Below are 21545 nucleotides of genomic sequence, written 5' to 3' on the forward strand. Positions count from 1 at the left end.
TCACTTAATATAATTTTTTCCAAGTTTTTCCATTTCCTAACAAATGGGGCAATGTCATTCTTTCTGATGGAGGCATAGAATTCCATTGTGTATAATACCACATTTTCTTGATAAGAATTGGCATTTCTTACTAAACCCCTAGGTCAACATTAGGACTATATAGACAAGTGACATAAAGTACATGCTTTCCATTTTGTTTTAGTTGGCTTTATTTCTAAACATGATTTCCCGATGGACTTGGTAGTTCTTCCTCAAACTAGTTAGCTTACTCAGATATCTCCTCTAATTGTTTTTCTTCATATGTAAATAAGAATGTTAGACTAGGTGATTTTAATCATTTTTTTATGGAAATTTTCAAACCTATTCATAATTTTGAATACTGTAATGAACTCCTATGTAAGTATTACACAGTTTCAAAAAATCAACTCAGCCAATTCTGTACTGTCTATATCCCATATATTCAACTACATTTCAAATGCAGTATATTGTAGTCTGGATTATTTGTAGAGAATTTAAATAGTTACTGTTACATAAAAGTCAAATACAGATTTTCCCTTAGATAAATGTAAATCATGTTTGTTTTGAAGAACACAAGTTACCAAAAGGCTAATGCCAAGAGAGACAAGCCTCCTGAGTTTCCTGGGATCTTAAGTATTTACATTCAAGGTGTGCACAGTTTATTTAGAGTTTAGTAGATGAATATTGATGTCTAATCTATTCCAGAGTTGGATGATTTGACACTGTCAGCATCTGTCCATATGAACTGCAGACAGATCAAAGAAATGTTTTTATACTATTTTACTTGGAGATTTCTTCTCTGAGTTCTTTAGAGAATTTTCAGCTCCAGTTATTACTATTATAGACAAAACTGCTGACTTTAGTTTCTGTCTTTAGTAAGTTCTAGTATTTCATCAATTATTTGGCATTTCCAGTTAAGTGTTGTTCCCTAACATCTCAAATTCAGCAACTCCAAAGTTCAGCGCATACGTTCTCATCCAAGCCATTTTCATTTTCTCATTTCCCCTGTTCTTTCACCTTTACTTTTCATTGCTTAAGCATGAAACATTGGAGTAGATTCTTTTTAGTCTGTTTTTGGTTCCCTTTGTCAGCCAGTTATTCATGTTTCTTGGAGTCTATTCCGTGTAGAAGATTACATATATACAACACCTACAGTGCTGCAGCACAGCAAGAGGCTGTGCTCACTTCTCTTTTGCTGGCTGTATTGGCACCTTCTGGAATACCACCCAAATTTCAAATCTCCAGATTGACATCCTGTACTCTGCTGTTCATCACTAGAAACTAGTGATTCTGTGTAGAACCTGGTTGCTCTTGAGCAAGGGGCTCAAGTGGGCTGTGTGTGAGGGTATCCCTATGCTTTAGAATAATACCATATTTCAAAACATTATTAAATAAATGATATTTATATTACACAGTGTCTTTTATTATATAAGATTATATGTCCAAACCCACTGAGGATTAATTTTTTAAAAAATTTGATTGTTTTCAATTAGTCTTTGCTTACTACTTTAAAAGTTTTATTTTTTACACAAAGTTATTTATTGGTCTTATTCATATTGACAGATAGTAGTTACTGCTAGGTAGATATGGGAGCAGTTGGAGATGCGTGTGTGGGTTAATAGACACAAATGCATTTCACAGCTCTCCCTGAAACTACCATAGCTGAGTGATCACAGTGAACTTGCCAGTGGTAAACAATGAAGATCACATGTTGGATAAGAAGAGCATCCCGTGAGGTATTCCCTTCCCCAAAACCTACCGTCCCAGTCTATTCACAGGAGAGCATTTGATAGACCAAAGTTAGAAGGACAATATGTAAAACAACTTACTAATAATATTGCTCAACCAAATGTCAGGATAATGAGCAACAAGGGAAGATTGAGAAAGAACCACCAAATAGAGGAATCAAGTGCAGTGTGGTATTCTGGATGGGACACTGAACAGATAAAGGAACATTAGTGGAACAACTAATGCAATCCAAATCAGGTTTTTTTGTACTTTTTTATTGTAAATATACTGTACAGATCTGTTACTGTTACTTAAGCAAGGTAATGAGCATTGTTGCTTCCCCCTTTGTTTTTCCCCTACCATCCCTTCCCCAAATGAAATTTTAAGTTTAATTAGTAATGTACCAATGTTGGTTCATAGTTGTAACAAATGTAACATGATAACAAATATTAAAAGCAGGCAAAGTGGTGTCAGGGTATATGAGAGCTCTCTGTTACCTTTCCAACTGTTATGTAAATAGAAAATTATTCTAAAATAAAAAAGTTATTTAAAAAACAGGGTGTAACGAAAAAAATTTAAATCTGAAAAAAAACTGACAAGTTTGCCTGCTAGGAGCAGATTTTCAGATCTTAAGAATTTAACAATGTGTACTATAGAAAAATAGCACATAGACAATATTTTAATTAATACATGTGTTGTTTTAAAAGAAGGATTTTGCATCTACATTAAGAAAAGACATATTTGTCTATATAAGAGACACTGTATCATTCTTATTCTGAAATACTTGCATCCTGTTCCTGTTTTATTTTAGGTCCTTCCTCTGGAAAACCAGATGAAAGAATCCAAACGTTTTCCCCAGGCATTGAATATTGGCATGGCTATTGTCACAGCTTTGTATGTTACACTGGCTACTTTGGGATATATGTGTTTTCGTGATGAAATCAAAGGCAGCATAACTTTAAATCTTCCCCAGGATGTGTGGTACGTGGAGATGAGCTTCTAAATTCTAGTTCATATATTTTGTGAATGTAATTTACCAATATTTGAATTTCATACTTGAATTTTTTGATTTAAACTTGTGGAATCTCACTGTGATTTATTGGAGTAACTAGATTTTTTTTAATAATTCTCAAGGAAAAACCATCCATGAATTTATGATATGTTTGTGATATGTTTTAAGAAAGGATCTTACAAATAAGTTGTACCAGATTTCAATCAACCCTAAAAGCAAAATACGCATTATTTTAGTACTAACACACATTAATTTTTTTCAAAAAAACGAATGCCTGTATTTGCTATCAAAAAGGCAAGCATGCTGGGTTTCTGATGAGACATCCCATCATTTTATGGCTCTCTTTGTTTTCTGGTCAACTTTATTTTTTTTTATTTTTTTATTTTTTGGGTCCAGTCGTGGGCCTGAACTCTGGGCCTGGGCACTGCCCTCAGCTCTGCAGCTCAAGGCTAGAGCTTTACCACTTGAGCCACAGCGCCACTTCCGGCTTTTTTCTTTTTGCTTATGTGGTGTTGAGGAATCGAACCCAGGGCCTCATGCATGCAAGGCAAGCGCTCTACCCCTGAGCCATCTTCCCACCCCCTGGTCAACTTTAGACTGTGTACCTCCAATCCTTCGTAGTCTAGTTGGGACTCATAGATAATGTAGTGTTGTGTCTTAGTACTTTGTTTAATATGGAAGCCAAGTTAACCTAAATGAAACAATATATAAGGTTCTTTCTTCAGGAGTTAGTCTTTGGAAATTTCAAAAAGGTATTGCTAGTGAATACTCACCTTTAAAATCGAATGTAGTACCTCAGTTTTGATAAATGCAAAGATAAAGTGCTAAATTGCTGATTTAATTAATGCCATTCTACTTCAGCTATGTGGATAGATTCTGTGAATGTCTCACAGGGCAGTGAGAACCAGCAACAGTAGGAATGACCCTTTCTGACTGACTTCCTGATGGGAATCAGAAATCATCTCTCCTAAGCGATTTTCACTAGAAGTGAAAGCCTGCAAAATGTATCCCAAGAAACAACAAGAATCTGAGAAAATAAGAAAGCAAGTTAAGAGAAATAGTTCCTTTTAAGAAATTTGTATTGGTTAATTCCTTTCCACTGTGGAGATAGGATTTGTGTGGTTGATAATCTTATTTCTTTTTGGCCTCTGTAGCTGTAGGACTGTTAAATTCATATAGTCATAACTAAGCACCTAAAACAAAAGTGATGACTATATGGGAATCGAGTTGATAGTCTCTGTAAAGTGACTTTTGGAATAGAGTAATCCTGGGATTGTATATATATTGCTATTCTGAATAGGCTTCTGGTGTTTAACTTAGGAGGCTTTGGAAAGTGAAGGGTGTGTTACTTTTCAGCTGAGCTTGAAAGACAACAATTGTCACAAAGGCATCCTGGGCATGTAGTGGTGTCTACCAGCTCTGAAGCTGTAAGACCTTTTGATGCCAAGTTGATTTATACTCTTGGCATTTATAAGGGTTATTGCTTCAAGAAAAGTATAGATTAGAGAAGCATCATTTTTTGTGTGTGTTGGTCCTGGGACTTGACCTCAGGGCTTGGGCATGGTCCCTGAGCTGCTTTTGCTCAAGGCTGGTGCTCTGCCACTTGAGCCACAGTTCCACTTCTGACTTTTTGCTGGCTAATTGGAGATTTGAGTTTCATGGACTTTCCTGCCCAGGTTGGCTTTGATTTGTGATCCTTAGATCTTAGCCTCCTGAGTGGCTAAGGATTACAGCATCTGACTTCTGAGGCATCTTTTTAAATAATTATTTATGAGTAATAGTGCTCAATAAATTTTGCTTTTAAAGTAAGAGTATAATTTGAAGGTGATAATGAAGTAAATGTGAAATTCTGAGCTTAGAGCATTAGCAGTTCAAGTGCAGAGGGTCTGTTCCCTCCCCATAACCTGGACAATGCCAAATACCTGGGAGGCTTAATGCAGTTCTCACATGACCACTTCTGGTCCTAGTCAAGTAATGCTATAACAGTAGTGTTTTCCAAAAAAAAGTAATGGTTAGCTTTCTGTTACTGTAACAAGTGTCTGAGTCAATCAACTTATAAAGTCAAAAAAGTTGATTGTGGCTTGGATCACTGTAGGTTTCAGACCATGAATAGTTGTCTGTTGCCTTGAACTTGTGGTTAGAGCAGCTCATCATGGCAGAAGCACATGACAGAGAAAAGCTTGACCCTCACCTCCATGGGGAAGTGGAAAACCTGATCAGAAGGGGATTGAGTTCCCCTGCACTGTAGGACTGTTAAATTATTAGTCACTAAGCACTTAAACACACTGTGTGTCCCCTAAAAGTAGAACTTCCACACACCCTTCATTCCTCCCTGTAACCTCAAGACCTTCCCTAGGCTTCCCTCTTAAAGGTTCCACAAATTCCCCAAACCCCAAGCTGGGCAGTAGGCTCTTACACTGACCACTGGGAGATGGTCACACAAACCATAGCAATAACTCAATTATAGAGGGAAGAGAACAATCCCTTGGGGGCAGAACCCCAGATGACCTGCTTTCAGCATAGCATCAGTTTGTGTTCTGTTTTTACAAATTCATCTTCTGCATTCTACTTCATAATAGCTGCATTGTTTTTATAAACATATTTTCCACCCAAAATAAAGAACTTTGAATAATTTGGACTTCACAAAGATCTACCACACTTAGACTACAGTTTTTAGAACCCCTAGCACACTACCATACACTGGAGGCGTGTGTATACACTCTCTCTCTCTCTCTACCTCTCTCTCTCAGAGAAAACACAGGCTGAGTACAAGGAGAATAAGCATGAGGAGGAAACAGCCTGCTTCAATACTGGCTTTCAGATATCTGCACAAATAAATTTGTGATGGGCCCAGTAACACAGGCTGAAACATATGTTCCTTTTCATAAGGATTGATTTGAAGAATTGTTCCATTGAGTTGTATGTAGATAGTGTGTTTTCACACAACATCAGGTTCTGACATATTAATGGGTATTACTTTAACTTTTAGATTTCTTAGCAGCATGGAGGTTCTAGGTGGGAAAAGTACATGGGATTGATTTGAAAGAGACATAGAGGGCTGGGAAGGCAGTTCAGTGGTAGAGTGCTCGCCTTGCATGCTTGAGGCCCTGGTTGATTCCTCAGCACCACATAAGCAGAAAAGAAAAAAAAAAGCCGGAAGTGGTGCTGTGGCTCAAGTGGTAGAGTTGCTAGCCTTGAGCTGAAGAGCTGAGAGACAGCACCCGGACCCAGAGTTCAGGCCCCATGACTGGACCCCCCCCCAAAAAAATAGAAAGAGACATAGAGAGGATTGGGAAGGGCATGTGCAGATGTGGAAGCTGGCAGCAGAGCTGTTAAGTATTGCCTTGAATTTGTGCTTAGGGGGAGTGAATACCACATCATAGAATGTTTTTGTTTTGCTTCAACTCTTCTAATGGTAACTTACAGAATTCAGAAGAGAAGATGAAGGTACCTTTTAGTTTCAAAGGAAGATTAAAGGTGTGGAAGATCAGGACAACTATTGAGTAGTGATGGTCTAACAAATTCTGAAGTGGACAGGAAATAGCTAATGGTATTTGTATCTGTATTTTAAGGGCCCCTGGTATTGGTATATCCCGTGGTAGGAACAAAGACCTTCCTTTTTAGTTTCATTTGTTTTGAAACACTGAGCTACAAAGTGCTAAGTTTCCTTCGATGAGATAGTAACCCAACCCTTCTATTTCCAACTGGTATAGGGTAGTATATGTAATTTAGAGAACTTTGTAAGATGAAGCCTTATCAGATGGCATGATACTTCTGCAGCTTAAGGACACGCCTGACAAGGTTTTCAAGCAAGGAGAAATAAAATTCAGAATCAATATGTTTTTTTTTCTACACACAGATCACTGAGATTTTGATTCAGGATTTCAAAGACATACAGATATGCTACATCCTTAAAAAGAAAGTCGAAGCAACATTAGTTCTTTGTGGAGCGGTCATCATCTTACAACACTGGCTTAACCCTAATTAAAATCTTTCCAACGATATGTTACAAACATTTGTGTGCCAGGCTTGTGAGCTGTCTATATATCATCTACAGATTTCATTAGTGGAGGGTCAGTTAGTGTTTTCATTTATGTTTTTAACCCAGTACATTCTATCCTAAGTTTATGTTCTCGATTTCTTATTTATAAAAATAAACAAGAGGAAATGTAGACTACGAAATGTAGACTAAGAAAGACTAATTTCTGATTTTTTTCAACAGGTTGTATCAGTCAGTGAAAATTCTATATTCCTTTGGCATTTTTGTGACCTATTCAATTCAGTTCTATGTTCCAGCAGAGATTATTATCCCTGGAGTCACATCCACATTTCACACTAAGTGGAAGAAAATCTGTGAATTTGGGATAAGATCCTTCTTGGTTAGTATTACTTGTAAGTATCACTATATATTTTTATCATACTAAATTTCCTATTGCATTTCTTAACATAAAATTTCATTCTTTGAACATTTTAAAAACTCTTTTATGCACCCAGATCTCTGTAGATGACATGATATCCTTTTTATAATAATTGTGTAGTGAATATTTATAGTGACTAAACTTTTCTTAAACTGCCAGTTTGACTTCCTTTTTTTGTACATGTGAGCTATTTATATTCTGGATCAGCCTAAAATATATATACTCTTCTTTTTCTACTAGTAACACTGTCAAGTCAAACTCCTCAGGCCATTTGGGGAATAGCAGTATCCTTCGCTTCTATTTTTAAAGATGGCCCTATTTCACTGAAATTAAACTAATACATGGTATAAAAGAATTTGGTAGAGCTTGGTACTGGTGGCTAATGTCTATAATCAGGAGGCTGAGATTTAAGGTTCATGTTTTGAAGCCAGCCTGGGCAAGAAAATTCCTGAGACACTTACCTTCAGTGAATCACCAAAAAGCTGGAAGTGGGGCTGGGTTCAAGTGGTAGAGCACCAGGCTTGAGTAGCAAAGCTACAGTATAGTGCTCAGGCCCTGATTTCTAGCCTTAGTATTGGCACACATAAATATATGCACAAAAGTGTTAGATATATAAAAATGTAGTACGGAAATACCAATTTTACATTGTATTCATCTTACATGGATTCAACAATAGTATTTCCTTGATTCACTAGTGATAGCTCAGATTATTAAAAAATATCAATGAGGAAAACTGGATATTGCAAAAGGAAAATGGTTTTGGTTTGCAAAGTTCTGGTTATGCTTATCTGGCCTCATAAAATGACTGTTTGATGAAATGTGAAAGGTCATAATTGTGTTTGAGAGTTAAGCTTTAAATTCCCTAGAGAAAAATGTTAAAATGTTGTAACAAGCATCTTTTAAACAGACAACTACTTTATAAACATTTCTCCTTTTGAATATCAGTTTCTTCAGAATCAGTTATTATATTTGTAGAGGGTTATTTGGTACAAAGTTAGACTTATAATTTCAAAACAGTTCGTTAAAGCTTTAGCTTTCATGACAGTTTGAATACAAAATAATAACTTAAGCTCCTGTGAGTGGAATGTAGGTACAAACTAATTTCAGACAGGCCTGGAAAAGTCTGAGAAGTCACACAGGGGAAGGAAAACTGAAAAGTAACAAGAAACCAGTAGACCAAAAACTAAGGCTGAATTACATGTTGGCGAGGCTACACAGTTTGTATTGGAGCACATTGGCTGCTTTTTGTCTTTTTTTTGCTATATATGAATATTTTTACACTATTTACACACAACTCTGAGTCCATGATTCGTCACAGGCCTCCACTGCATAACACTGCCTCTCTTTTATTCGTCTGCTATAAACGTCAATTTCTCTCTAGTCCAGGTTTGCACTCTACTTTTGTACAGCCATTTCCTTTTGCTTTGTTCCATTTCTAGCCTTTGTCTTTCACTAGGCTTTCTGTGAGGTATCTGTGTATACATGTAAGTTTAATTTGTTCTTTTTGTAATTCAAACTTTTCATTTATTAAGTTTATCAGAAGTGTTTTTAGTGTATCTTGTAAAGGGTCTCCTTAGGTCCCTGTTTGTCTGCTTTGTTGTCTGGTTGTTTTCTGTAAAACCTTATTTCATTGGATTTGGATATTCCTAGTATTTCTGTGATCTGTTCTACCATTTTGAAGACCTTTTTGGTTTTATCTTTTGGGTATCTGTGATCTTCCTAAAAAACGATTTGCTCTGTTTTTCGTTGACTAGGCAGCTCATGTTCTGATCCTTGGTTGAGATTTAGTTATCTGGGCCCACGGCTTCTTGTAGGGATAAACTGTTGAGTGAAGATGTAGAATTCAGTTGTGGTTGGAGCTCTACTGTTAAAATTTGTCTATCAGTTGGAAGTATTGAGGTTGTAAAGGTAAGGTGGGGGTATAAAGGGGTCATTTTCCAGACTTGTGTATGAGTGAGAGAGGTATAAGTTTATGGAAGAATTAAAAGAGAAAAGAAGGAAGAGAAGACAGGGAGTGAGTGCAAGAGAGAAAAACCTTGCATTCTACACTGAAGAAGGAAGTAGAGTAGAGAGAAATTGGGTCAGACACCGTGTTGTCTACTCTAAAAAGCCTAAGTCTGTTGCTGACACCCTCCTAATTATACCTCTACTTTTGAACAGAGAAAGGCAATATGGAGAATAGGATATTGTGTGTGTGTATATATAACAAACAACACACACATACATATCTATATCGATCTGTCTATCAATCTGCATCTCAAACCATCAGATAAATAATCTCAGAACATTCAACTGAGTTGTAAAAAATGAAAGAGAGAAGAAAGAAAAACAAAAAGGTGCTTTTTACTCAGTATGTCAGAGATATGAGCTGCCCCTTGATGCAGTTTCTATAGGATTGGGGTTGTTGTGTTTCCCTCAGTGATAAGCAGCCTCCTCTAAGCCCCAGTGAAGTCCTCAGTAGAGCAAGGGACTCTGACTGCTGCTGCAACTGTGCAGATTTTCCCTGTGACACAGGTAGAGTTGGGGGACTTAACCATTTTTAGCAGTCTTTCCTGGTGGGGGCTGGTCCAGCACCTGGTATTGCTTTCCCAGGTATCTTCCTAGGTATGTGCAGCTGCTAGGGGCGCTGCTGTCCACAGGCTGGAGTTTTTGGGTTTTAGGATTTCTGGAATTTGCCATTCCCTGGAGACAGGGAACGTGGCTTTTTCCCAGGTAGCTGGAGAAGGTGTGGAGGGGAAGAGCGTACTTCTTTGCCCTCTCCAAACAGGGCCCTCTTTGGGCAGGGGAACTAGTCCAGTTACTCTGGGTCACCACAGAAGCTAGTCCCTCCAGGGAGGGGTTCCCTGAGTTTGTGTTGAGGTGGCCATCAGCATCCTTGTAAGATGTCCCTACATCTGCATTTGGCGATCTTGTGAGCCTTTTCTTGCTTTTTTGTGCCAGCTGTAGCTCTTCAGGAGCATTGCTATCTGTGCTGGACCGGACTCGGCACACTGCACAGCTGTATAGGAGGGGTTACCTTGCTGCAGCATGTCTTTGCTGACTTCAGTCATTGTATGCCTGCGGTATAAATCCTTTGCTAGAGTGTGTATCTTGTTTGTTTCTAGTCTGATGGGTGTGGCCCTCTTGAGGTGAAGTGTGTGCTCAGCCCCTACATCATATGTTTAGTCAGAGACAGCTGGGGTGTTTCCCTGTAGCTGCTTCACCATCTTCTCCCTATCATTTCCTGGCTGTTGTTTTTAGTGGCAGCTCCAACCCATGAATAATAAGCCATTCCATCAGTAATTTAAAGGACAAATTGGAGAAGACTATGAGTCTTGTTTTTATATTTCTGTGAACAGACTTTTGGTGGTATCAAGATAAGGGCATGAAAGCAACAGACCAAAACATAATGCTTTGCAAGAAATCTTGCTCACAATAATGGCATAGGGGCATATACATTAAAGGTGTTGTACAGAGGGGTTACTGATTATTCAGGTTGTATAATCATGACCAGTTACAAAAGCAGAAGTTGACACATTATGGTGCCCCTAAGTAATCTCTGGATCATATGCTAACTTTTCAGTTTTACCATTGCTATTCCTTTCTGATCTAGGATGGAATCTAGGTTGCACTTGAATTTAGTTCTCATGCCTTCTAATCTTGATGCTCCTTTTCTTTCTTGGCCTTGATACTTTTGAAATGCCAGTAGTTTTGTAGAATTTCCTTCAGTTTGAATTTGTCTGATGTTTTCTCATCATTAAAGCTATTTTTTTTCAAAGATAGAATCTCACTATTCCAAGTGGTGTGTATGCACAGCATGTCTGGTTTAATTAAAGTTAGGAATTTTTAACAAGAATTCCACAGGACTGATAATATACACCACCATGTCTTGTTGATGCAACCCAATCCTTCCCACCTCCCCCCCCACAAAAGTTGTAAAGTTCGTTTTCGACATAATGACTTGTACATCTCATTGTTGCAATGGGTCTGTGGGTGGTTTTTATCTTTCATAGTTAAAAGTATCTTTTGGGGAAATGTGTTTAGACTGAAGATGTACTGATCTTACCTCTGTGGATGCTGGGGTGGAGCCAGGCCTTGAACATGCTGGGCAGGTACTCTTTCACTGAATGTCACTCCCAGCTTTTTTGGTTTTTGGTTTTTGGTTTTTTTTTTTAGTCATGGGGCTTTGACTCTGGGACTGGGTGCTGTCCCTGAGCTCTTCAGCTCAAGGCTAGCACTCTACCACTTGAGCCACAGCGCCACTTCTGGTTTTCTAGTGGTTTATTGGAGATAAAGAATCTCACAGACTTTCTTGTCCTGGCTGGCTTTGAACTGTGATCCTTAGCTCTCAGCCTCCTGAGTAGCTAGCATTATCGGTATGAGCCACCAGCACCTGGCTTGTTTTTTGTTTTTTTTTGAGACAGAGTCTCAGGTTGTTTCTGATGTTGCAGTTCTCCTACTTTAGTCTCCCTGGTACTGGGATAGTCATGAGCCACTATGCCCAGCTAAACTAATTATTTTTTTTAGATAGTTTTTTTTAAATTTAATTTAATTTTATTTGTGAACATACTGTACAGAGGAGTTACAATTACATGGGCAGGATAATGCGTACATTTCTTACCAAGCATTGCAGCCTCCTCCTTTGTTTACCCTTCACATCCCTTGCCAGCCTCCCTCCTCCCCCCCAATCCCAATCCTTCTTCTTCCCCCCCCTTCCCCCCCCCGCACCGACATTGTAAAGCTCGCCAGCTAAACTAATTTTTTACCACTGATTTTAGCATTCCTCAATGACTTTTTCTGCCCATTAATTACAGTGGATTTTTGCTTAATAATGATTTTCAGTTTCCATAGCTTTGTGTATGTGTGTGTGTATGTGTGTGTGTGTGTTTGTGTGTGCCAGAACTGGAGCTTGAACTGAAGGCCTTAGCTCTCTCTTAGCTTTTTCCATTCTACTACTTGAGCCACAGTTTCACTTTTGGCTTTGTGATGGTTAATTGGAGATGAGTCTCATTGACTTTTCCTGCATGGGCTGGTTTCTAACCATGAACCCCAGATCTCAGCTTCTTAAGTAGTTAGGAGGCCTGATGTACCAGTGCCCTTTTTAATATGGATTGTTTGGGATTCTACTGTGAATATTCATGCCTTCTGTCCTAGTATTGATATTGAACCGCCTTGTTTTGTGTCTTGTGAGATGATCTATATGGCAGTCAGAATAATGCAAATGCTTTGGAAATAAATCATTCAAATTTAGTGCAAATAAAGGACAGGCTATTCACTTGAGAAACTTCATTCACAGGTGAAATTCCTGTTTAAGTTTCTTTGTTGTCTTTGTTTAGCTCAGAGCAAAACCTGTCAGATTTTCCTAGGAGCAAGGGTTATTAATTGCTTCCATTAATTACTTCTTGAAAAGATTACATTTAATTTTCATGTGAGTGCCAGACATTTAAACTCAGTATGCCTGCCTCTTTGTTTTCTAGGTGCAGGGGCCATTCTCATTCCTCGCTTGGACATTGTGATCTCCTTTGTGGGGGCTGTGAGCAGCAGCACGCTGGCCCTCATCCTGCCGCCTCTCGTTGAAATCCTCACATTTTCAAAGGAGCATTACAATATATGGATGGTCCTAAAAAATTTGTCCATAGCGTTCACTGGAGTGGTAGGCTTCTTATTAGGTACATATGTAACTGTTGAGGAAATTATTTATCCTACTCCCACAATTATAGCTGGAAATTCACAAAGTCCCTCTCTTAATTTGAGTTCAATTTGCTTTACGCCAGGTTTCAAGTAGTATAGTCAAAGAAACGAGTCTTCTACTCTTACCTCCACTCTGAAAATGGAAGAACCAGTAAAATGCATTGCCGTGCATTTCTAAATAGTACCAAACACCTATTTCATAAAAGTAGCAAATGGTGACAGATTTGTGGTTTATACAATAGCTATGCATTCTTAAAATTAGCTTTGCAACTAAAAAAATTATAAAGTCTACAAATTCAAAGAATAAAAATATTCTTAATTCCACAAGAAACACTAAAAGATTTGGCTTTCTTCCCCATAATTTTACCACCCAGTTGAAAAGCTGCAGGAGTTTAACAATAGGGGGCTAAATAAGGGCTTTGGTGTATATACATACGCGTGTGTATGTATAGCACGTGTTTGTCCAGACCATCCAGTGAACAGCAGAGTGAACTTGTTGTGTGAGGTAATGGGTTATGCATCTCTATGATGACAGTGCGTGGGACTGGGCCTGCAGCAACAAACCATGTTATCTGTATCAGAAAAAGCCCACAACCAGAATTATTTTTCTGCTATACTGAAGCAGTATGCAGTTTGGATTCTAATCAGGAAGCACTGAGCAAGATCCTAGCTTGGTGTTTCAGTCATGCTTGAGAGGACTTTTAAGGTTTCTCCAATACACATCCCTTATTTATCACTGGAGGAAATGGAGTCCCAGAAAGGTCAAGCAGCTGGATTAGGACCATTCACCCCAATATCAAGGAACCCTATTTTCAAACTCTGAAGCTACAATTTTTTCATTTTCCATATTGTATCCAATAATAAGAACAAATTATGCTTAGCTTAATTTTAATATGGCATCTATTTAATTACACATTACAACTTCACAATGTAAAGAAAGGAGAGTAGTGGTGGACCCCATATTTTCCACGGGACAGCTGCTGGCATTCAGCCCAGCCACCACACCATCTCAGCTGCCCTGTGCGCCTTCCCTTTTTGGGGGTTGTAGGGACCATCTTCCATAATGGCAGAAAGTAGATGCTGTGACAAAACTGAGGATTTGTGCGCTCCTTCCTGCCTTGGGACTTTGCTTATCAGAGTCTCATTGATCTGCATGTGCAGGGTACGAGCACTGTGAAATGAATGCTGAAGAAAAATAGAAACAGCAAAACGTTCTCTAATCAAAACTGAGACACTCCAGCATCTTACATCCATCCTACATTCATCCTTGGCTTTCAAGTGCATTTATTCACCAGCACAGAAATCTCATTGGATGGAGAACATGAAAATTACTAAGTCTGAAACATTAGAATAGAATTGTCTACAGATTTTTTAATTCACAGTTTAGAATTTGAACTTTTTATTCATCCTGGTAATACTCTAATGTGTAATACCATGAAAATACCATTAAGTTCACTGTATATATCCTCTATTTTTGTATCTAAATGTTAACTTATTCAACTTTTTTTTTGCTTGCATTATTAACTCATCATCAGGTGTGAGCCTGAAGATATATCAGAAGCTTTATTTTGGTACAGATTCATAAGAATCAAAACATTTTTTAAAACATCAACATTAGGTATTAACTGCCATATTTTATATCAAATCTGTTACATTGCATCTGTAGTTACACTAAAAGATGTGGAAAAGCTAATCTTTAAACTTAACAGTATAGTCTGGAATCTAAGAATAAACTAAAAGTTTTAAAATTTTATAATATGAAATTAATTAAAAATTATTTAATAGAGTGAATTTTTTGTCAGCTGCTTTCACATGTCTGTGTGTTAAAATTATCTTTGTACTTTGACCTGTTATTTATTTCCTTATGGAATTAAGCAAGTGCAGTGGTATCTTCAGTAGTTGTTCTAGCAATAAGTACAATCTGAATTTAGCACACTCAAGTCTTAAGTGTTGTCATCAGCCAGGCTTTTGTAGGCAGTAAAGTACTGCATCAGCATCTAGCTGTAGCTCACTAAGTGATCCCTGGTGCTGTGTCAGAATTTAGTTTTAGACTCACTGTGTGATTCCATGCTGCAGTACAAGAAAAGGTAGATATGCAGAAAGGAAGAAAATACTTTTAATTATTCACAAGAAACAGTATTTAGATGCAAAGTCTAACTATACTCTTATTTTAGGACAAATGACATTTATCAGCTATTTTCCTCTGATGTTTAGTTTTAATGAATCATACCATTTTCTAAAATGTTTGCAGAAGGTATTTTTGCTCCTGCAGGTGTTGCTTTTTCTTTTGGGTCTGGAGAATGAGTGATTGTGTCCCTCAGGTTTACTGTCTTCTCTGTTTTGATCCAGAAAGTTGTGACTGCAGTAACCTTTGCTGCCATGGTGGTGGTCTTATCTCAGTGCTGAGAACCACGTGCTTGGTTGCTTAGAGTGAGGAGGGCTGTGCTCACACAGGTGGTTGGAGTGAGGAGGGCTGTGCTCACCAAGGTGCCTGTGCCCAGTGTGAAGCCCAGTTTCACTGTCCACTTGTCAAACACCAGATCTTTTCCCCATGTGGCCAGGTTTCTTCACAAAGAAATGAGGGATTTTTCTCCATCAGAGAGCAGTTTACTGGGTCTTATAAAAGAAAACAAATGCCATGCTAACAAATGCCACATTGTGTTTTAGTTCTTTGCAATGAGTTTGTTAAAACCAGTTCTGATGCTGTCTTGGACAGAGCATTGTTGTAAGCAGTTTGTGATAGCATTTGTGTTGTAAATTTTCTGACAGGTGTGTGCTTGCTTAGAATTTTCCTAATATTTGCTTTTCAAAGTACTGTCAACTATGAAATTTCTGTATCAGTGCTGTTGCTAGCTATGGGGAAGCGTACACCTTGCTTTCCTTAGCTGTTGTTTCTCTGCTATCAGTGTCAGTACAGCACCTGAGGAGTATGCATGGAAGCAAACACCCTGACACCTGGGTCTTGGCCTTCTCTCTCCTCACTTAAAAGGGAACAGAATAATGAAAGTAATCAAATTATTTCATACCAATGGCCAATGAGTATTAGTCTGTTAGGGAATAAAATAATTTGGTTAAAATAACAGCATTGATAATTCAGAATGATGGCTTTTTAAACAAAATTTTGTGCTGGTCCTGGGATTTGAACTTATGGTCTAAGCTCTGTCTCTGAGCTTTTATGCACAAGGCTAGTACTTTACTACTTGAGCCAAAACTCTGCTTCCAGCTTTCTGGTGGTTTATTGAATATGAGTCTCATGGGCTTTCTTCTTTGGCTGGTTTTAAACTACAATCCTCAGATCTCAGCCTCCTGAGTAGCTAGAATTACAGGTGTGAGCCACTAGCTCTTGGCTTTTTAAAAAGTCATTTTTAAATTACCTTCAAATAGTTGGAGAAAAGGGTTTCAATTCAATAGTTAAATGTACAACATACCATTTCCACAGAATGTTGGATTTTTATTACATGCTTTAAGCATTTTTAATTAATTTTTTTAAGTTCTTTTATTTTGAATGGTGCTAGGGATCAAAGCTAGGTCCTTGAACGTGTTAGGTCAGTGCCCTACATCTCGAGCCTCATGCCCTTCTCCTCACGGGACTGGCTTCAGACCAAGGTTTCGTCTACCTATACCTCTGACAGCTGGGATTACAGATGTGTGTACCACTATGCCTTTTGTTGAGGTGGGTCTCATGTTATTGACTGGTCCAGTCTCAAACCATGATCCTTTTAAGTAGCTGGAATTTTATTTGGGAGCCACTGCACTTGGCCTATTTTTTGTTTTTGACATAGAGTCTCTAATTTGTGCCTGGGCTGGACTCAAAGTCATGATCCTCCTTGTCTCATACTCCCTACTAGCTGGAATTACAGGTATGTGCCACTAAACCTAGATGAAAAAAATTGAATTATTTTAATGATTTTGGTTCAACTAGCTTTCATAAGAAAACTTGAGAAACTAGTAGCCCAGTTATAGCAAAGTACTTGGTAACACTAAATGGTTGACTGTGATGGTTAGTATTTATGTGGTATTAGCACTCATTAGGTCACGTGTCATGTTGAGTCTGATTGGTTTTGATGGTTTTGACCTACAAGATAAGAAAATATCCCTAATTATGGGACGGAATGGTATTTATTGCCCCACGATAAGTGAAATAAATCACTGTGATCCTTGTAGTTTCCTATTATAATTTGCCAGTTATTTGCACATATGTACATTCACACACACAATATAAACATTGATTTATCATTTATATTGGATGTAGAAAGATGTCTTAAAAAATAACAAAGAAATTGCATTGGAATTTTCTTGGTAATAGGAAAAAACATGTTTATGTCCTAAATGAACAAGCTATTATTGGTTTAAGAGTTTCAAAAATGATTTTGTTATAAAATGTCATTGAACTTGAGTCAGGTCCCTTTTTTTGTAAAGGAATATGAAAAAAAGTTGTCTTAAAGTACTGTAACTTCGGAGATTTCAATAAAATGTGATTATTTTGCTTGCAATTGCCTTTTGAATATATGTTTTAAAAGGATAAATGACTGACATGTCTAGATTGAAAATGCAACTAGTATAAAATTCTCACAATACCATTGTGAGTAGTGTTTATTATTGTTTGTAATGTTTGAAATTGGTACCGATAAGATTTAAGAGGAGACTAGTAATGAAAGCATGAATCAAAAACAACCATCTGCAAATTCCCTGTTTGTGATTTAACTTACTAGGGAAAAGTCTAAGGATTCCTCAACACCCAGAGTTCCACACAAAATCACAGAAACTAGCAATCCATTCATAAAAAAGAATCATAAGGAAGCTCATGACAAGACTCATAAGGGGAAGATTTTAGCAAGGATTTATTTTAGTATAAATGACTAATGAGAAATATACCTGCTCCTCACACAAAATATGGAAATAAAGACTTAAAGTGGTGGCTCTTATATTTTTTTGAGGGGGGTAGAGGAGCTTGGCTAGTGTTTTGTCACTTAGGTCATGCCTTCAATCCAGGTTTTTGCTGATACTTTGGGTATTTGGGTATAAAGTCTCATGGACTTTTCTACCCAGGGTAGCTTTGAATTGTCCTCTGGATCTCAGCTTCCCAAGTAGCAAGATTATAGATCTGGAACATCAGCACCTGGAAAAAGATTTCTATTTTTGGTGGTAGTAGGGGTGAACTCTGTGCCTCATGCTTGGTTGAGGCTGGTGCTGTACTGATTGAGGCATGCCTCTAGCCTCCAGGAAATTTTATTGAGTAATTGGTAATAGAGGTGTGTGGATTTTCTGTCCTACCCAACTTTAAACTGTACTCTACCAGGTCTCAGCCTCCTAAGTAGCTAGAATTCTGAGTCTGATCCTTTCAATATTATTTTTAATTTCTCTGTATCCTTGTCTATCCTGCCCAAAAGGATATTCGTTGTTGTTACTACAGGGAGATGATAATTGTTTAAAATAATAGATACACCAGATCCCTGATTTAACATTAAGCAATACATACAAATACTGAAATGTCAATTGGGGCTTCATAGGTATGTATAATCTCTATGTGCTATTTAAAAAAGAATAGACAAGTAAAAGTATTTTGGATAGTAGAGTAAGTATGCTCTTGGGAATTAGGTATTTCATCCAAAGATAGGCTCCGTACTTGAAGCTTAGAATGGGAGAATGGAACTTCAAAGCCATCCAGAACAAAAAAGTTTATGAGACTTTGCAACCTACAGCTAGGTGCAGTAGTCTGTGCCTGTCATTTTAAATTACATGGGAGGCTGAGACTGGGGGGAACTTTGTTCCCTGCACAATTCTGTCAACAGAGGGAAGCTGAACTCTAGCATGTGTGGTCATCTCAGCAGTGACAGGACCCTCAGATAATTTTGACTGTAGTCCAGACCCTGAATCAAAAGTAATCCGCAAAAAACAAGGCTGGAAGTGTCTCAGTGGTAGAACACTTACTTAGTTCTAGTATGAGAGGTAGAAAGAGAGACAGACAGACAGAAACAGACTGCCTGAGGTACATTTGTCACATGTAATTTTAATAGTGAAAACAAAGTGACCTAATTGTCACTGATAGCAGAGATCATCGATTACACAGTCTCATTCTAGAATGTACTAATGTACTAATTATGCTGAAGTTATACTGAAAACTAATAATTTAGAAAACATCTATGAAATTAAATTTTAATTACAGCTCTGTGAAAACATTCCTTTTGATTAAACATATGTAGAAAACATTAGGATAATATACCGTATAATGTATCCTAATAGCATTAGGATAAAGAAACTGGTTTTACTAATTTTAATGACTGGTCACAGGAGGACTGGGAGAATCAAGAGAAATAGTTTGAGAATGGATTTAAAAATTGTGTTAGGGCTGTGGAGGAAAGAAAGGCTATCCTGAATACATACGGAGGCACATGCAGAAGTTCATGTTCCTGATTCACAGCAGCACCAAGTCACATACGCGAATGAATATACACATGTGTGTGTGTATGTGTATATACACTACCTTATATACCTATTTCCCCAAGCTCTGTAACAGGCAAACAACATACACCTTATTTAGCTTGTAGGCAGGAACAAGACTAAGTATTTCCGTAGAGATGAAACTGTAATGAAGAAACCATATGTAAAATTTGCTGAAGGAAACAAATGCTCATTTTTTAAAAAATGTAAAGGTTTTAGAGTAATTGGACTAAACAGAGATGCTTGCAATGTTTTGCATATAGCGAGATGGGCTCATGTTTCAACGAGAAGGTTTCTTGGGTTTGATTAACAATAGTTCTTGAGAAGCAGAGTTGATTCTGTTTCCTTGTAAATATAGAATTGTTGCATGACCTGCAGTGGGCTGAAGAGACTCAGAGTTTTTTTGTTCCTCACAGGGCTTTGCTGCTATGAAACAACTTGCTGGAACCTAACAGTGGATGGTTGAACAGGTCCAAAGTAGAAAAGATAAGTGAAGGAATTAGACTCATACATAGCAGTATGGCACTTCCCATGGGATTCTGTAGTCTTTGTGGTTCCAATACATAAAAGTATTTCACAGGAACAGAACTTGGAAATCATGTCTTGTCACTTTTCTTTCTAATTTCCTCTGTCCTTCCCCAATATTGGCTCTACAAAGACCAGCCTTGTTGGTGTGTATACTGACAAGCCTCTGGCCTCCCTCCTCTTGCTGCTTCTACTAACACCAAGTACTCACAGCACCACAGACATGCCACACATGTGCTGTACCATCTGTGTGTCTGTCACCTCATGCTGAAATGACTTCCCTCTGTTTCCTTCCCCATGTTTTTCCCTAGCTGAATTTATTAGAATTAGAATTATTAGAATTAAGTTTAGGGAGACAGTTAAGATAGGGAATTAGAGACACTTAGCACTTTCCAAGGTTTCCATGAATCTGAAGCAAAATCATAAGATTCACGGTTCAGAGACAGAAGGACAGTGAGGAGAAGGAAGCAAGGGACTGCAGAAGGGGGCAGTGGGCAGACTCAGAGGAAGTCCAGAAATGCCGTGCTTTAGATTTATAGAAGAAACAAATTTTATCAGAGTGCTGAGCAAAACCAGAGGGAAGGGGAAGAATCCTCATCAGTGGAGCCACAACAAAGAGTGCAGGCAGCCTTTGGAAGCCCACAGGTACCATCAGCTGGCACTACCAAAATAGAAGGCACGTAGTGAGGGAGATCAATATGTTGCACTTCACATAGACACAGAAAAGGTATCTGGCATATGTATCTGCAAACCCTGAAGACTTGCCTTCACTGCTTTAGCTAGTTGCTTTAGATTCCCCAATGGTACCTACGTGGATGGATGGTGTCTGCAGGAACCCAACTGCGCAACAGCAGAGCTGTGCATGCTGGCTCCTGTGGTGGCAGCAAAGCAGAGCGACAGCACAAACTCTGAGCTCAAGTCAAGAATAGAAACGCCTGTACACATTCCAGCAAATGCATTTGCAATTATTATGTGGCCAATGCTTTGTGATATAAATGTACTTTTTCAATGTATACTTTCACTTTTAAAATGCCAGTTATGAAACCTCTTGAAGAAAAAAAATAGAAACTCAAGCTATCTATGCTGACACAGACTGTATAGGCCAAGGCAATGGGATCAAGTGGAGTTGTGCACCTTGCCCAGCCAGAGCAAAGTGTATTGTCTTAACCACTTGGAACACTTCCAGAGAGTCAGACACACCGGCAGAAGGCATCTTCTGTGCAGGAATTGATTTCTCATGAAAAAGCACCTTTGGCAGAGAGACTTGAGCCCTCACAGACATCCAACCAGGGGTGGAGGGAGTCCTCTGCTCATCTGCCTGGAACAGTTTGAAGACTGTGCCATATGCTCCAAATCCACAGGCCTACTTATAGAGAAACACTGTCTTAAGTTGAACATGTAACAGATGAAACCGTAAGAATTTGTATGGAATCAATAAATCAGCAAACCCCAAGTTGAATAATGATGAAATAAAAACAAAGTAATAATAGTAGAATCAAACAAAAAATATAAGAATCAGAAAATATCTCTCAATAATAACTCTATAAATGGCCTTAATTCTCCAATTAAAAGATTCAGATGGACCAAATGGATCAGAAACAATGTTCAACTGTTTGTTGTAAATAAGAGGCACAGCTCACTGCTAAAGACACACAGGTCCAAAGTGATAGGATGGAAAACAATGTAACAAGTAAGCAAAGGGGGAAGAAAGCAGGAGAAGCCATGAGCATATT

The 21545-nt window shown here is 38.1% G+C and overlaps 1 protein-coding gene across 3 annotated transcripts in view; it reads left to right on the forward strand.

The window, feature by feature from the left end:
- Slc36a4 (solute carrier family 36 (proton/amino acid symporter), member 4) overlaps window positions 1–16017 on the forward strand; it is a 33471-nt gene extending 17454 nt beyond the window's left edge. For 2 of the 3 annotated variants that reach the window (XM_013028858.1, XM_013028856.1), the window contains exons 8-10: window positions 2558–2727; window positions 6981–7150; window positions 12633–16017. In XM_013028858.1, the coding sequence (XP_012884312.1) occupies window positions 2558–2727; window positions 6981–7150; window positions 12633–12940 (648 nt within the window). In that variant the 3' untranslated portion in view covers window positions 12941–16017. The remainder of the gene's footprint in view (window positions 1–2557; window positions 2728–6980; window positions 7151–12632) is intronic. The other variant, XM_013028857.1, reaches the window with a different exon arrangement.
- Window positions 16018–21545: the final 5528 nt, after the last annotated feature.

Source organism: Dipodomys ordii, unplaced genomic scaffold (genome assembly GCF_000151885.1).
Source record: "Dipodomys ordii isolate 6190 unplaced genomic scaffold, Dord_2.0 Scaffold114, whole genome shotgun sequence".
Taxonomy (NCBI): domain Eukaryota; kingdom Metazoa; phylum Chordata; class Mammalia; order Rodentia; family Heteromyidae; genus Dipodomys; species Dipodomys ordii.